The sequence below is a fragment of the Gopherus evgoodei genome, chromosome 5 (genome assembly GCF_007399415.2).
Source record: "Gopherus evgoodei ecotype Sinaloan lineage chromosome 5, rGopEvg1_v1.p, whole genome shotgun sequence".
NCBI classification, from domain to species: Eukaryota; Metazoa; Chordata; order Testudines; family Testudinidae; genus Gopherus; species Gopherus evgoodei.
Genome location: NC_044326.1, coordinates 34,862,483 through 34,880,617, shown reverse-complemented (window position 1 = coordinate 34,880,617; position 18,135 = coordinate 34,862,483). Strand labels below are relative to the sequence as shown.

General features: G+C 41.9%; 1 protein-coding gene across 1 annotated transcript in view; it reads right to left on the bottom strand.

The window, feature by feature from the left end:
• The window catches only part of LOC115652523 (cytosolic beta-glucosidase-like), a 79,021-nt gene that overhangs the window by 17,386 nt on the left and 43,500 nt on the right, over window positions 1-18,135 (bottom strand). Inside the window, exons 4-5 of the mRNA XM_030564594.1 lie at window positions 15,140-15,945; window positions 14,311-14,434 (exon numbers count right to left, since the gene is read on the bottom strand). Coding sequence (XP_030420454.1) covers window positions 14,311-14,434; window positions 15,140-15,945 — 930 coding nt within the window. The remainder of the gene's footprint in view (window positions 1-14,310; window positions 14,435-15,139; window positions 15,946-18,135) is intronic.

Below are 18,135 nucleotides of genomic sequence, written 5' to 3'. Positions count from 1 at the left end.
ACTCAGAAATGAGGATTCTTCTACCCTTCCGTATGCAAATTATTCTAGTCTAATAGACCTAATAATTCCCAAAAATATGCTCTGTAAACATCTACCTTACTTCACTGAGGAAAAGTGCTCTTGACATGTTAAAAAAAATATATTATATTTATTTTTCAGCTGTTACGCAGGTGCAGTATGTGATTTTTCCACTCAATGTTTTTAATACAGTAAGATGAAGATACTCTAATACAGTGTGTATATCTGGACCCCTACACTCTGAAATAAACAAGTGTTTATTTTAAAATGCAGGTTGTGGGTATAAATATCTATATCTCAGTTAAGTATCAGAGGGGTAGCCATGTTAGTCTGGATCTGAAAAAGCAGCAAAGAATCTTGCGGCACCTTATAGACTAACAGACATTTTGGAGCATGAGCTTTCATGGGTGAATACCCACTTCATCAGATGCATGTAGTGGAAATTTCCAGGGGCAGGTATATATATGCAGGCAAGCTAGAGATAATGAGGTAGTTCAATCAGGGAGGATGAGGCCTTGTTCTAGCAGTTGAGGTGTGAAAACCAAGGGAGGAGAAACTGGTTCTGTAATTGGCAAGCCATTCACAGTCTTTGTTTAATCCTGAGCTGATGGTGTCAAATTTGCAGATGAACTGAAACTCAGCAGTTTCTCTTTGAAGTCTGGTCCTGAAGTTTTTTTGCTGCAGAATGGCCACCTTAAAGTCTGCTATAGTGTGGCCAGGGAGGTTGAAGTGTTCTCCTACAGGTTTTTGTATACTGCCATTCCTAATATCTGATTTGTGTCCATTTATCCTTTTCTGTAGCAACTGTAAAGTTTGGCCGATGTACATAGCAGAGGGGCATTGCTGGCATATGATGGCGTATATTACATTGGTGGACGTGCAGGTGAATGAACCGGTGATGGTGTGGCTGATCTGGTTAGGTCCTGTGATGGTGTCGCTGGTGTAGATATGTTGGCAGAGTTGGCATCGAGGTTTGTTGCATGGATTGGTTCCTGAGCTAGAGTTACTGTGGTGCGGTGTGCAATAACTGGTGAGAATATGTTTCAGGTTGGCAGGTTGCCTGTGGGCGAGGACTGGCCTGCCACCCAAGGCCTGTGAAAGTGTGGGATGATTGTCCAAGACGGATTGTAGGTCCCTGATGATGCGTTGGAGAGGTTTTAGCTGGGAACTGTATGTGATGGACAGTGGAGTCCTGTTGGTTTCTTTCTTGGGTTTGTCTTGCAGTAGGAGGCTTCTGGGTACACATCTGGCTCTGTTGATCTGTTTCCTTATTTCCTCGTGCGGGTATTGTAGTTTTGAGAATGCTTGGTGGAGATTTTGTAGGTGTTGGTCTCTGTCTGAGGGGTTAGAGCAGATGCGGTTGTACCTCAGTGCTTGGCTGTAGACAATGGATCATGTGATGTGCCCACGATGGAAGCTGGAGGCATGAAGGTAGGCATAGCGGTCGGTAGGTTTTCGGTATAGGTGGTGGTAATGTGACCATCACTTATTTGCACCGTGGTATCTAGGAAGTGGACCTCCTGTGTAGATTGATCCAGGCTGAGGTTGATGGTGGGGTGGAATCTGTTGAAATCGTGGTAGAATTTTTCCAGAGACTCCTTCCCATGGGTCCAGATGATGAAGGTGTCATCAATGTAGCGCAGGTAGAGAAGGGGCGTGAGTGGACGAGAGCTGAGGAAGCATTGTTCCAGGTCGGCCATAAAAATATTGGCATATTGTGGGGCCATGCGGGTGCCCATAGCTATGCCACTGATGTGAAAATATATATTGTCATTAAATTTGAAATAGTTGAATGTGAGGATAAAGGCACAGAGCTCAGCAGCCAGTTGTGCTGTAGCATCATCAGGGATACTGTTCCTGACAGCTTGTATTCCATCTGTGTGTGGGATGTTCGTGTAGAGAGCCTCTACATCCATGGTGGCTAGGATGGTGTTTTCTGGAAGGTCACCAATGCATTGTAGTTTCCTCAGGAAATCAGTGGTGTCATGGAGATAGCTGGGAGTGCTGGTGGCATAGGGTCTGAGTAGAGAGCAGCAAAAAAACTTCAGGACCAGACTTCAAAGAGAAACTGCTGAGCTTCAGTTCATCTGCAAATTTGACACCATCAGCTCAGGATTAAACAAAGACTGTGAATGGCTTGCCAATTACAGAACCAGTTTCTCCTCCCTTGGTTTTCACACCTCAGCTGCTAGAACAGGGCCTCATCCTCCCTGACTGAACTACCTCATTATCTCTAGCTTGTCTGCATATATATACCTGCCCCTGGAAATTTCCACTACATGCATCTGATGAAGTGGGTATTCACCCATGAAAGCTCATGCTCCAAAACGTCTGTTAGTCTATAAGGTGCCACAGGACTCTTTGCTGCTTATATCTCAGTTATATATTTTACTCACATACATATCATATAGGTCAGTGGTTAGGGCACTAGATCAGAATCAGGAAACCAAGATTTTGTTTCCAGTTCTGCCACTGATCTGCTCCTTGACCTAGGGATAGTTACTTTGCACTTTCACTGCCTGTGTTTCCCCAGTTACAAAACTCAGATTGAAATAATTACTTGGCTCTGTAAAGTGAAATCTACAAATTGAGATTGCTATTTAATATTATATACAATTGTCGAAAATCTTTTAACAAGAGCAACTTCACTGCAAATAAACTAAAGTAATGTTATAACTGAGAATTTTATCAGAGCAACCAAAATATGTAAAGGCATGACTCCCACAGAAATTACAAAGTAGGTAATATTGTATGTATACACAGTTAGGGCATAGATGTAACATATACATGCAATGTGGCTGAGTTACAAATATTGTGCAAATCATGGCTTTACATGCCCTGACATTTTGGAGTTCAAATTCTCAGACATAACACCATATTATAGTTGTTATTTTCATTTAATATTAGTAAAACTTCATAAGAGATAATGCATTGTTTGCATTTTATCCAATCACTTTTGATCCTTTGCTTTATTGATCAATATGGTTTCTTTTCATTTTATCTTGACACTATAACAGCACATACATAGAACTGCAATGACTTTGCTTCATTTTGACATTGTAATATTCTCTATGTACACTTGCATTTACATCATCTTGAGACCTTTGGAATGACAATAAGTCTCATTAAAGCAAACAGTGAAATAAGATATCACAAAAACATCACAAAAAATAACTAGTATGAAATGTTGGTAGCAATTTATCAAACAAACATCCAATTGGTTCAAAACATTGATTTTTCCAAATACATAATAATTTGTCTCTATAGCCACTCCTGAGTCTCTCCTTTCTCTCTCACTCACTCTTTCCGCCACTAAAAGAAGTGGGCTGAATAAAGATCCAAATTCCCTTGTTTGCCACTCTGAATGGCTTCATCTGCCTTCATTCACTGGTGCAGGAGAACTGGAACAATGAGTCTGTCCACTGCCCCAGTGAGTGCCCTGACAATTGGGATAGTTTATCATTCTCTTTCATTCTGATCCAGTGACTAATTATTTATACAAAGGGGAACAGTTTCAAAAGATGAGATTGAAAGTAATCCCCAACTGAGTAGTCTATATGCCAGTGTTTAGAGCACTCTCCAGGCAGGTGGGCCAATCCCTTCTCCATCTCAGGCAGAAGAAGAAATTGAACCTAGGTATCCTACATCTTGTGTGGGTACTCTCACCATTGGGCTTAAGGTTATAAAGGGGGGGCAGCAAGCAGCACCATCTCCTCCTCAGTTTATGCATCCTCTGAGTATGCCTAGCAGTGTGGGCTACACAGGTGAGATAGGCAGCGGAACGCCAAGTTTGAGGATCCCACTGTGACGTTACACCCCATACTCCTCACAGAATTATGGTTATGATATGAATATGGCATAACTAAGATATACTTTATGCAAGATGTCTCATGTAAGATATTATTGGAAAGGTTATGATTTACTGAATGTGATTATCCAGTTTGTATGCATGTATCATTTCTGTACCTGAAGTTAGGAATATTGACTATGTAACAATTACAACTGTGTGTGTACTTGGGGAAACATCCACCAGACAGTAAGCAATCAACCTCAATGGGCCTTTAGAAAAAGACAATGAGTCTTTGAAGATGTGGATCTTCCGTCTGCCTGGTGTTCCTTCCTGTGGACATTGCAAATAAACCTGGTTTCATACCTGCTTTGACACTGCAAGGTCAGGTGATAAGATCACCTGATACAAAATACCACCTTGGACACTGCTGGTACTTTTCCTCTGTAGGGGGATGGAGATAAAACAAAGGCTTCCTGCCTTAGGTAAATCCTTTTTAAGGCTGGGGAGGGGGTTAATCTACACTCTCCTTCATTGCCTACCATAGAAGAAAGTGCTGAAAATACCTGAAGAGACAAAGGAACTAATCTGAGGGGAAAGGCAGTGGTGAGTCCAGACTGAGTCAGGCATCCAGTCTGTAAGAAGAAACAACTGGAACGCTAAGCTACAGAAACTCTGCAACTGCCTAAAATAGCATTTAGGGTGAGAAACTACTTCTTGAAACCAGTCTCTTTAAGATCTTAAATTTAGTATGCATGCTTTGTTTTGTTTTGTTGCTCAGTAATCTGCTTTGTTCTGTTTGCTATCCCTTATAGTCACTTAAAATCTGCCTTTTATAGTTAATACATTTGTTTTGTTTATTATTAAACCCAGTTTGTGCAATTTATAACTGCGGGGGCAAGAGGTTGTGCATATCTCTCTTCACATTGAGGGGGAGGGCAAATTTTTATGAGCCTGTGCTGTGCAGATCTTTCTGTACAGTGCAAGGCAGTATTATTTTGGGTTTATTTCCCCATGTGAGTGCTGTGTGAATCCTCTCACATAGAGATGACTTTAGTCTGTGTCTGCAGCTGAGTGTAGTCCTAATGTGTGTGTGCTGCAAGAGGCCGGAGAGCCCAATTCAGCAAAATAGGAAGAGGGAATCCAGCCTGGTGGAGCAGGAAGGGCTCAGTGAAATCCCAGTACATCAGGTGGCATCTCAGAAAGGGGGCGTTAATCTGTCACATCTATTGAGGCTTGGGTATGGGTCTAGGCACAGGGGTGCCTGAGTTAGCTGTGCACATGCTCACTGGCAGATTCATAAGTCCCAAGAGACTTTACCAGCTGACTTGTTGGCACCTAAGGATTTTAGGTGCCGACAGAGTTAGGTGGCAGTTAAGTGGACATATTTAGGATCTCAGTGGCACCTAAATGTTGGACTTGAGCATATCAGTCCTTTTGTTGTCTACTGTTTAGTCTATCTGGGTAAAGTTTTCAAAAGTACCTCTGTGATTTAATAGCCTTAGGCCTGGTCTACACAACAGGGTTAGGACGAATTTAGCTGCGTTAGGTTGATTTAAAAATGAATGCAGTCCGCACAACCAATCCTGTTCCGTTGACCTAAAGGGCTCATAAAATCGACTTCTGTACTCCTCTCTGGCAAGGGGAGTAGTGCTCAAATAGACTTTTCTGGGTCGAATTTGGGGTAGTGCGGATGCAAATTGATGATATTGGCCTCCTTGAACTATCCCAGAGTGCTTCATTGTGACCGCTCTGGACAGCACTTTGAACTCAGATGCACTAGCCAGGTACACAGGAAAAGCTCCAGGAACTTTTGAATTTCATTTCCTGTTTGATCAGCGTGGCGAACTCAGCAGCACAGGTGACCATGCAGTCCCCCCAGAATCATAGAGCATAGAATGTTTCTACACTCCCTCATCATCTCCGTTCCTGTGGTTATCGCAGATTAGAAGGCAAAAAAACCTCACTTGCAATGACATGGTTTCCGAGCTCATGCAGTTCTCCCACACTGATAGGGCACAGCTTAATGCATGGAGGCATTCAGTGGAAGAAGCCAGGAAAGAATTAAGTGAGCGCGAAGAGAGGAGGCAGGATGCGATGCAGAGGCTAATGGGGGAGCAAATGGACATGATCAAGCATCTGTTGGAGCTGCAGGAAAGCCAACAAGAGCACAGACCCCCTCTGCATCCACTGTATAACTGTCTGCCCTCCTCCCCATGTTCCATAGCCTCCTCACCCAGACGCCCAAGAATACGGGGGGGCGTTCCGGGCACCCAACCACTCCACTACAGAGGATGGCCCAAGCAACAGAAGGCTGTCATTCAAACAGTTTGATTTTTAGTGTGGTTACAATAAGCAATGTGGCCTTGTCCTTCCCTCCTCCCCCACCCCACCCAGGCTACCTTGTCCATTATCTCTCTTTTTTTTAATTAATAAAAGAAGAATTCATGGTTTCAAAACAATAGTTACTTTATTTCAAAGCAGGGAGGGTGATTGGCTTACAGGGCATTAAAATCAACAAAGGGGGCAGGTTTGCATCAAGGAGAAACACACACAACTGTCACATCGAAGCCTGGCCAGTCATGAAACTGATTTTCAAAGCCTCTTTGAGGTGCAGCACGCCTTGCTGTGCTCTTCTAATCACTCTAGTGTCTGGTGCAAAACAATTGTCTGCTGTTGATTTCACGGAGGGAGGGGCAATTGATGACATGTACCCAAAACCAGGCACTGGGAGCTTAACCCAGAATTCCAATGGGTGGCAGAGACTGTGGGAACTGTGGGATAGCTACCCACACTGCACCGCTCTGTAAATCGATGCTAGCCATGGTAGTGAGGACACACTCCACCAACTTAATGCGCTTAGTGTAGACATACACAATTGACCGTATAAAATCGATTTCTAAAAATAGACTTCTATAAAATCAACCTAATTTCATAGTGCAGACATACTTTAAGTCTCATTTTCAAAAGTGACTTAGGCACTGATGATCCTAAATCCCACTGACTTTGAATGAGACTTAGGCTTCTAAGGGTAAGACTTTAAAATATATGTAGGGGTCTAGAGATGCAGACAGATGCCTAGTGAGATTTTCAGAGTACTCAGGTGCCTAATTCCCATTTAAATCAATTTTTCCTGATGGGATTTTTTTTTTAAATGACATAACAAAAGTGATTTTGCTGAACAAGTCAACATCCCTTCAAATTCCAATGCCTTCAGTGCATTGGAAATCACCTTGCTGTGGTTTGAAGGACAAGGAGCAATGCAGTGCACCATTTGGCAAATGCAGTCTAGCTAGTGGAATTCCAAGATGTTCAGTTTTATGAACTTTTCAATTTTATTAACTCAGAATCATAGAAGATTAGGGTTGGAAGGGACCTCAGAAGGTCATCTAGTCCAACCCCCTGCTCAAGGCAGGACCAATCCCCTGACATATTTTTACCCCAGTTCCCTAAATGGCCCCCTCAAGGATTGAACTCACAACCCTGGGTTTAGGGGGCCAATGCTCAAACCACTGAGCTATCCCTCCTCCCCAAAAGGCCTTGAGTTCAGTCCCTTACCTTTACAGCAGGACCAAGTACAGTCCCTAGCAGATTTTTGCCCTAGATCCCTATATGGCCCCCTCAAGGATTGAACTCACAACCCTGGATTTAGCACTCAAACCACTAAGCTACCCCTTCTCCCCTAAGAATAACTGAAATTCCTTTGGTTTAAAGTTGCTTTTCTCTGACTGGGAATCAGACCCAGGTCTTAGCAGTGAAAGTGCCAAATCTAACCACTAGACCACCAGGGAGGTGAGAACTCCTTAATCCCAATTAATTTGTAAAATAGGGGCTCTATTGTATTTAACATCTGTATTGTTGTACTATACAGAGGCCTCAAGCAAAATGGGATACATCATGCTTGGCACTGTACAAACGTAGCTTTAACACAGCCCTTATGCATATGCATAACTGTGATGGGTGTACCAACCCCACACTGTGAGGAGAGGCTTAAGGAGTTGCTCTGGATGCAGGAAGCCACATCCCCTTATTCCTGCAGGGTGTGCTCCCAGTGGAGAGAGAATTCAAAAGGAGCAACTCAGCTCAGTCTGGATGGATCAAGCAGGAGAAGAGTTGCGTGCTGCAGCTTCCTGTAGAGAAGCTGCTGAGGCTCCAAGTGACTGGGACTGCACTGCATAGTCAAGCCACCACAGGCCTTTCAACTGTAGCGGCCAAGGATGACAAGCCACTGCCGAAAGGGGAAGACACTCTGGAGAATGACCCAAGAGGACTCCGGGGAGACACCAAGACAGAGGCGTGGCACAGATGGAGGAACAAAAGCAGGGGTAGGAAGTGACCCAAGGAACCGGCATAAGGGCATCCACCCCTAGGCCATGTATTGGAATCATTATTTTGAAGGGCCCTGGTTTGGAACCCAGTGGATCAGGGTGGATCTGGGTTCCTCAACCCCAGTCACAGACTCTGACCATTGGGTGACTGCCACTGATCCTAGCCAGTAGGCAAGGCAGCCACAGGCTCTCACTGTGGGGTGACATTACCACTGACTCTGGCAGCTAGGTGAGGCACCCACAGACTTTTGCCTTTGGGTGACTTTGTCACTGATCCTGCTGCTAGGTAAGATGGCCACAGACTCTTGTCATGGGGTGATCTTGCCACTGATTCTAGCCACTAGGCAAGATAGCCACAGACTCTCACCGTTGGACAACACTTCCTCTGATGCTAACCACTAGGCAAGGCAGCCATTGACTCTGTGTGAAATAACCTGGAGTATCGCCACTAGGTAGTATTGCTGCCCTTGGGTACAGAACCCCACGACAATAACTTTAAGCATATGAGAGGAGCTAGCAAACAAAAGCGGCCAATAGGGGAGTTTTGTGCAGGACTTCTCCAGATGAAGGAGGAGCGGTTATGTGACCCTTGGGGTAACTTTGTTGTCTGGTGTGTGTGTGTGCTTGTGTTTGTTGTGGTGTGCTTGCTGCTGGACTGAAATATACTGTGTATTCTGTTTGTTTGGGGGACTGTGTGCTGAGAGTGTGGGTGCTGAGCCTAGCAGTCTGCTAGGCAAGGCTGAGAGCTGACAACTTCTTTATGAGGCTTTGATCCCTAAGCCCTTTAGCACCCACCAGCCCTTAACCAGGAGGCGGGGCTACTCAAGAAGAACAGGGCTTTAAGCCCACTCCTAAGTGACCAGAGGAGCTAACAAACAGAAGCAGCTAACAGGGGAGTTTTGCGAGGGTGTTGAGGCGGGGAAGTGGGAGAGTGGGGCCTAGATACACTTAACATTCCTTAAATTTCTTTAAACTTAAGCCAAAAAACACCTACTGATAAAAACAAAACAAAAACAAAGAAACCAGCTACAGGAGTAAAAAGATAATGGAGGCAGAAATCCAGCAACAGAGTGGGGGCTACCCAGTTTATTGCACCCAATGCAGCATGTATGATTACCTGCCTGCCCTATGGGCCGGTGGCATATGTGTGCATTTGGTGCAAGGAGCTTCTGGCACTCAGAGACCATATAAGAGCTTTGGAGACCAGGGTGGCTGAGCTGGAGGAGCTAAGGGAGACAGAGAGGTACATAGATGAGACTTTCCGGGACACAGTAGAATGAGCCGACCCCTGGTATGACAGCCTCTGTGCTGTTGAGGAGGATGAAAGCCTCATGGAAGGAGAACATCCACCTGGAGCAAAGGCAAATGATCACATAGTTGGGACCCTCCTTCCAGATGATGATGTAGTATCCTCTCGCACTGAGAATATCTCTCCGGGGAGGGAACTCCAGTTATTAGGAAGAGACGAGTATTAGTAATGGGCGAGCTGATCATTAGAAACATACATAGCTGGATTTGTGATGAGCAGGAGAACCACATGGTGACTTGCCTGCCTGGTGCGAAGGTTGCGGATCTCTCGAGACATCTAGATAGACTTATGTGTAATGCTGGAGAGGAGCCAGCAGTCGCAGTACATGTAGGTACCAATGACATAGGGAAGGATAGGAGAGAGGTCCTTGAGGCCAAATTTAGGCTGCTAGGTAAGAGATTGAAGCTCAGGACCTCAGCGGTAGCATTCTCTGAGATGTTCCCAGTTCCATACACAGGGCCAGTTAGACAAGCAGAATTTCAAGGTCTTAGTGCGTGGATGAGATGATTGTATAGGGAGGAGAGGGTCAGATTTATTAGGAACTAGGAAAGCTTTTGGGAAAGGGGGAGCCTATACAGGAAGGATGGTCTCCACCTAAACCAAAATGGAACCAGATTGCTGGCACTTAAAATTTAAAAGGTCATAAAGCATAACTAAGGGCTGCGGGAAAGCCGACAGGTGCGGAGGAGCAGACAGAGACATCCCTTAGGAAAGGATCTACTAATGGAGATTCTCTTGTCTTAGTAAGGAGGAGAGCATGGAAGATAAAATACAGGAAAGATCTGATGAAAACAGTCAAATGAAAAAAGTCTAATTCAATTACATCATGTCATGGGAGACAGCTAAAAAGTGACAAGTTTTTAAAGTGCTTATATATCAATGCTAGAAGTCTAAATAATCAGATGGGTGAACTAGAGTGCCTCATATTAAATGAGGATATTGATACAATCGCCATCACAAAACTTTGTGGAATGAGAATAATCAATGGGACACAGTAATACCAGGGTATAAAATATATTGGAAGGACAGAACAGGTTGTGCTGGTGGGGGAGTGGCACTATATGTGAAAGAAAGTGTAGAATCAAATGAAGTAAAAATCTTGAATGAACCAAACTGCATCATAGAATCTCTATGGACAGTAATTCCATGATTTAAACATAAGAATATAGCAGGGGGATATATTACCGACCAACTGACCAAGATGGTGATAATGACTGTGAAATGCTCAGGGAGATTAGAGAGTCTATTAAAATAAAAAACTCAATAATAATGGGGATTTTCAACTATTCCCATATTGACTGGGTACAGATCACCTTAGGACAGGATGCAGAGATAAAGTTTCTTAACACCTTAAATGACTGTTTCTTGGAGCAGCTAGTCCTGGAACCCACAAGAGGAGAGGCAGTTTTTTATTTAGTCCTAAGTGGAGCACTGGATCAGGTTCACGAGGTGAATATAGCTGGATAGCTTGGTAATACTGACCATAATATAGTTAAATTTAACATCCCTGTGGCAGGGAAAATACCACAGCAGCCCAACACTGTAGCATTTAATTTCAGAAAGGAGAGCTACACACAAATGAGGAGGTTAGTTAAACAGAAATTAAAATGTACAACACTAAAAGTAAAATCCCTGCAAGTTGCATAGAAACTTTTTAAAGACACCATAATAGAGACTCAACTTAAATGTATACCCCACATTAAAAAACATAGTAAGAGAATCAAAAAAGAGCCACCATGGATAAACAACAAAGTAAAAGAAGCAATGAGAGGCAAAAAGGCATCCTTTAAAAAGTGGAAGTTAAATCCTAGTGAGGAAAATAAAAGGAACATAAACTCTGGCAAATGACGTGTAAAAATATAATCAGAAAGGCCAAAAAAAAATTGAAGTACAGATAGCCAAAGACTCAAAAAGTAGTAGGATTTTTTTGTTTTAAGAACATCAGAAGCAGGAAGCCTGCTAAACAACCAGTGAGGCCACTGAACGATCGAGATGCTAAAGAAGCACTCAAGGTGGTATGATAAGACCATTGCAAAGAAACTAAATTAATTATTTGCATCAGTCTTCACAGTTGAGGATGTGAGAGAGATTCCCAAACCTGAAAGTTTTTTTTAGATGACAAATCTGAGGAACTGTCCCAGATTGAGGTGTCATTAGAGAAGCTTTTGGAAAAATTGATAAACTAAACGGTAATAAGTCACCAGGACCAGATGGTATTCTCCCAAGAGTTCCAAAAGAAATCAAATGTGAAATTGCAGGACTACTAATTGTAGTCAGTAACCTATCATTTAAATCAGCTTCTGTACCAAGTGACTGGAGGATAGCTAATGTGATGCCAATTTTTAAAAAGAGTTGACCCCAGCATTTACAGGCCAGTAAGCCTGACTTCAGTACTGGGCAAACTGGTTGAAACTATAGTAAAGAACAATGCTGTCAGACACATAGATGAACATAATTTCATGGGGAATAGTCAACATGCTTTTTGTAAAGTGAAATCAGGCCTCATCAATCTACTAGAATTCTTTGAGGGGATCAACAAGCATGTGGACAAGAGGATCCAGTGGATTTAGATTTTCAGAAAGCCTTTGACAAAGTCCCTCACCAAAGGCTCTTAAGCAAAGTAAGCAGTCACGGGATAACAGGGAAAGTGCTCTCATAAACGGGTAACTGGTTAAAAGATAGGAAACAAAGGCTAGGAATAAATGGTCAGTTTTCAGAATGGAGAGAGGTAAATAGTGGTGTCCTCCAGGGGTTTGTACTGGTCCCAGACCTATTTAACATATTCATAAATGATCTGCAAAAAGGGGTAATCAGTGAGGTGGCAAAATTTGCAGATGATACAAAACTACTCAAGATAGTTAAGTCCCAGTCAGACTGCAAAGCGCTACTAAAAGATCTCTCAAAACTGGGTGACTGGGCAACAAAATGGCAGATGAAATTCAATGTTGATAAATGCAAAGTAATGCACATTGGAAAACATAATCCCAATTGTACATATAAAATGATGGGGTCTAAATTAGCTGTTACCACTCAAGAAAGAGATCATGGAGTCATTATGGATAGTTCTCTGAAAACATCCACTCAATGGCAAAAAAGTGAACAGAATGTTCAGAAACATTAAGAAAGGGATAGATAATAAGACAGAAAATATCATATTCCATCTATATAAATCCATGGTATGCCCATATCTTGAATACTGTGTGCAGATGTGGTCGCCCCATCTCAAAAAAGATATATTGGAATTGGAAAAGGTTCAGAAAAGGACAACAAAAATAATTAGGGGTATGGAACAACTTCCATACGAGGAACCATTAATAAGACTGGGACTTTTCAGCTTGGAAAAGAGACAACTAAAGGGATGATATGATAGAGGTCTATACAATCATGACTGATATGGAGAAAGTAAATAAGGAAGTGTTATTTACTCCTTCCTATAACACAAGAACTAGGGGTTACTAAATGAAATTAATAGGCAGCAGGTTTAAAACAAACAAAAGGAAGTATTTTTTCACACAATGCACAGTCAACCTGTGGAACTCCTTGCCAGAAGATGTTGTGAAGGCCAAGACTATAACAGAGTTCAAAAAAGAACCAGATAAAATCATTCAGAATAAGTCCATCAATGGCTATTAACCAGGATGGGTAGGGATGGTGTCCCTAGCCTCTGTTTGCCAGAAGCTGGGAATGGGCAACAGGGGATGGATCACTTGATGATTACCTGTTTTGTTCATTCCCTCTGGGGCACCTGGCATTGGCCACTGTCAGAAGACAGGATACTGGGCGAGATGGACCTTTGGTCTGACCTAGTACAGCCATTCTTATGTTCTTAAGAGTAGTACCATTGATTTAAGATGGACTACACATGTGCTTAGACCCAAATCCTCAACGTATTTGGGTGCCTAATTTCCACTGATCTGAATGGGAGTAAGGAACCTACATATCTGGGGATCTGGGCCGAAGTGCTTTGCAGGATTGAGCCCACAGTGAAAGACTGCCCTGACCCAAACAGCTTACAATGTAAGAGAGCTAAGTGCTATTACTGTGTATCTCTTTACAACCTCTCCAGAAGTCTCAGCAGAAGCCAAGCCCTGTCCTGTTGAATCAGGAGGGTCAGATCAAATTGGGATATGGAGTGAGCAGGGAGTGGGGAGGAGAATAATGGCACAAATATGAGCAAAGCTATGCCAATATTGAGCACTTTTGAAAATCCCCTCCTAAGGGCTGAAGCAGAACTGATATGATTCATTAGCTCTGCACTAGAGCGAATTTCACTGTGTGAACATTCCAAACACTGCATGGAGCTAATTGCATGCAGTCTTCCTTTAGCTATATGCAACAGGATCATATTCTATAACAAAGAATATATACTAGATCTAAGGGCCAGATTTTCAAAAGTCCCCAGCATGCAGCAATTCCCATTCTTTGCAATTAGAGTTGCTGGCTGCTGAGCAGTTTTAAAGATCTCTCCCCCAGTTGCAGGTGCTGTGGAAATTGAACAAAGCTGGCCCTAAAATGTGCAGTTTTGAAAGTGCATTTTTTTTAAACCAGGCAGGCCATAAAAAAGTAGAAAATAGAAAATCCACCATTTTTGCTTTATAAAGATATCAGAAGTGTACAATTCCAAAATACACAGTGCTAAACATTTTAATTTGATTCCATTCCAAGATTGTCAAGTAGGATTAAAGGTACCTTTCTGCTAAATAGTCTGCCTTCCTTTCTGCCAAACATTTTTTTCTAATCACCTTACTTTACTCTGATTTACATGAGTTTTAGCTTCAAGAATCAATGGCCATTGCTGAATGCAAATAGGCACACAGGAAAATTATATTAAGTTTGCACAATTGATCTTTCATCATTTAAAAATGTACCTTTTAAAATTTCTTGTAATGTCAGCCTGAAATACTTCCAACGCTGAGTGTCATCAAGAGGAGCAGGGTCACTCTGGGAAAACCCATTCTCAGTGATGTAAATTATAGGATTATTATATGTATCCTAGAACAAGAAAGCAGAAGTTTTATTCAGAACAGATGTAAGATAACCCATAAAATCAAGTGTATTAGCCTCTATCTTCTCTAAGCTACAACCCAAAACTAGTTTTCATCAAATTGCATTGACCCTATTAACTTAATTTTCCATGTGCTGACCTTTCATGACTAACAGTGGAAAAGCAAAACTGTGCAAATATCCACAAAGACATGACTTATTTTAATTTTATTTTAATTTTTGTATTATTAATTTTAATAAGAATACAAAAATATCTTTCCTGCATTAGCATCTGCATATTGTCACTGCTCCTTAACCCTTTGATACTAGCAGTCACAGCATGTCCCACTGTAAGCAATGGGTTGCAAGCCAGGAAAACCTGACTGCTGGCATCCAAAAGATTATTTCTGAAGTTCAACAGATGATAGAACACTCACGTATCATTTCAAATTGTAACTTATGTCAATATGAGTTATCAAGTATAATAGCAACAAAAAAATCCCCAAAGTCTTCAACTCTCTCAGTAGTTATGATGCAAAAATGAAACAAAGAATCCCAAGTTAACTTGTTTACACTCACGCACGGTGCCTTTTGCTACAGCATGTGGGTGCCTCCCAATAACTGAGTCACCCATATTGCACTGCACAAATCCTTTTCCTTGGTGGTGGTTAGCTAACTAAAAATCTGGATGATCCAGTGAGTCTCACATCATACCTTGATATACTTCAGCAGTCTACGTAAACCCCAGGGAACTACAGCCAGCCATGAGCTGCCAGAAGCAAAAGGCCAGGAATGGTCCAATATTTGTTCAGCTTCTTTGTCCCCAGAAACGCTTGGTTCACTGCATGTATTTTCTTGATGCTTTACTTTGCGAGTAGTATAATAATTTAGGGCAAAAAAGTCAGCAGTTCCCTTGATCATCTTCTTTTCTTCCTCAGTAAATTCTGGAAGCCTTGATGATAGGTAGCCTTGCTTTGTACTCATTACAGAGATCTGTGATTTCATGATGGCTGGATAGTCACCACTAGTAAATATGGGTTCAGCAAACCAGTCTAAGCAAAAAGCCATATATCTTTTAGTAGCTTCTTGGTCTGCCAGACAAGTTGAATGTAGGGGTTCTGCCCAATCTGAGTTCAGAGCTATTGACACAAGCCCCTGTTGCTTTTTTCTAAATAACAAATCGTAACTGTGCCAGGCTTTAGCATGAGCCTTTATCATGTTATGAGCTGTCCGATAAGCTCCAATTCCAGGGTTCATTATTCCTGGAGCCACAATGCCTTTTTCATAGCCATCTTTAGCAACAACATAAGGCTCATTAATAGTGACCCACAGTTTCACTCGGTCTCCAAATGTTCTGAAGCAAAACTGTGCATAGTTGTCAAAGACCTCAGTGATTGCATCAGAGCTCCAGCCACCTTTATCTTCTAAATGTTGAGGTAAATCAAAGTGATATAATGTTACCATGGGCACAATGCCATTTGCCAACAGGTCATCAATAATCTTGTCATAGTAATCAACTCCTGAAATAGTTAAAAGAAAACAGGTTGGGTTCATATTTTATTACCTTAAAAATGCAGAAACCTCACTTACAAATAATAAGTAATGTTATTATCATAGCATTATTTTTCTCTGTCTCTGTATTATGTATCATCTCCATGGAGTACGCTAAATCTATTTTAAAACCATAGGGACAGATTTTCAGAAGTTGTCTGCACCCAACAGCTGCTATTTAGGCACCGAAAGGGACCACATTTTCAGAAGTAATCAGTACATAGGAGCTTCTACTGAGAACAGTGGGAGCTGCTGAATCCTTACATTTGCAAATTTGGTCTCTTCATTTAGTGGCTGAATGGGAGCTAAGCTCTCAAAAATCTGGCCCTAAATGTGGGAGCTGAGCTCTTTTGAAAAATGTACCCCCAATGTATAGTTTGATCAATACTAAAGCTAAGTCTAATGGAGGGATTTTTCTCCTGGAGAACTACACAGCCACTAAAAAGCAAATAGTGCAATATTCACCAAGATGAAGGCATGATGTAACCAGTTTGCATTTTACGATTTGCACCTGGTCAGCAGAGTGAGCCATTTCCTTTTGGATGAGGACCTTGCTATTGTTATCTCTGACTTTCTCAACTCCAGATTAGTCAATTGCAATGAATTCTACAATTTACAAGTATCTCGAGACTGAAGCAGAGGCAACATGCAGCAGTTCCCTCTAGCTTGGGCATCTTGTCAGGTCTATCTGACATTTAGTGTTCTTCATTGGTTGCTACTGGTCTCTAGATGGTCTTGGTCTTGAGCTACCACACTTTAGTGGCTTGTGATTAGCCCACCTGAGAGACTAACTCCCTCCTTGTGACACTGCCACAGCTGCAGGCAGCAGAGGCACTCAGGCTAGATCCCTCTGGTTATAAAAGAGAGGAGACAGACAGTTGGTCATTCACTGTGAGGATCCTGCCACTCTGAACCTTTCCCCCACCACTTTGGTCTGAAATAGCCTGAACTCAATCAGAAAGCAACAAAAACCATTTATTTGACAGGCTTTTGGGGGCAAAGCTTGAGAGGATATTTCTGGAGGGCGAATGGGGATTTCCAGTTACTGGGCTTTATCAGCTGGCTAAGTTAACGTGTCTCCTGTATTTTGGGCATTTTTTTAGCTTTGTTTAAATATAAATAAATAAAACTAAATAGATTTTTTTCAAGCCTCCTTAGAATGCTGGGTCTTGAATCATATGCAAAATATAGTGTTACTTTTTCAGATGTGGGCTTGCTCCTTCACAAGAACCATCTGACTTTAGACTTTCCCAATTGCATTCCTACTAATAATATGAATGTTGAATTATTTATATTACAGTTAAACTCAAAGGGTCCAGTCAGGACAGAGGGTGCCTTATGCAGGTGCCATACAGACAAAAGGCAGAACTTGCCTCAGAGACTTGGATTCACTTTTAAAAATTGCCTAAGTGACTTAGGAACTGATTTTCCATTTTCAAAAGTGATTTAGGCACTTACAAGTCATTAAGACATAAGCTCCTAAATCTCTTGAAAATGAGACTTAGGCCCTGGGACAAGACTTAACACTTTGAAGACTTGAACACAGTGGAGGAAAGGAGCAGACAACAATAAGGTTGCATATATTAGCTAAGTATATGATTTGGAGAGTTCATAGTGTTTTGTTTTGTTTTTAATATGATAACAAGAGATGTCAATGAATCACTAACAGGCCACCTGTATTAGTGAGTGAATGTGTTGGTACTATGCTAACTACTTTGCACTGGTTTTCAGATTCAGTGTGTGCTAACATTTAAAAAAAATGCAGACACGATGCCCTGGTCTACATTGTCAGTGTTAGCCCTTAAAATTATCCTGCTTTCACAGTTGTACCATGTGGTTGGTCTTGTCTCAAGGATTCTACTCATACTGTTTTTTAATCCAACATCTGATGAAGCAAAAAACTGAGAACCCCAGACTTAGTGCACATCTTCTTGCAAGCAGACCAGTACCTACACATCCACTATCATAGCAAGGTTTGATGGGCTTGTTTACAATAAGCTTGGCAGGCAATTTGTGTTTCCTCTCTAGCTGCAACCCCATAAGAATTTGGGGAGATGCATGTCTGGGGGCAGAATTCATCAACATGTTCCTTTAATTCTCAAAAAAAAATTTCGAAGTTCAAATTTACAATCAGTTAGGGCCAGATTGTGAATCCTTTA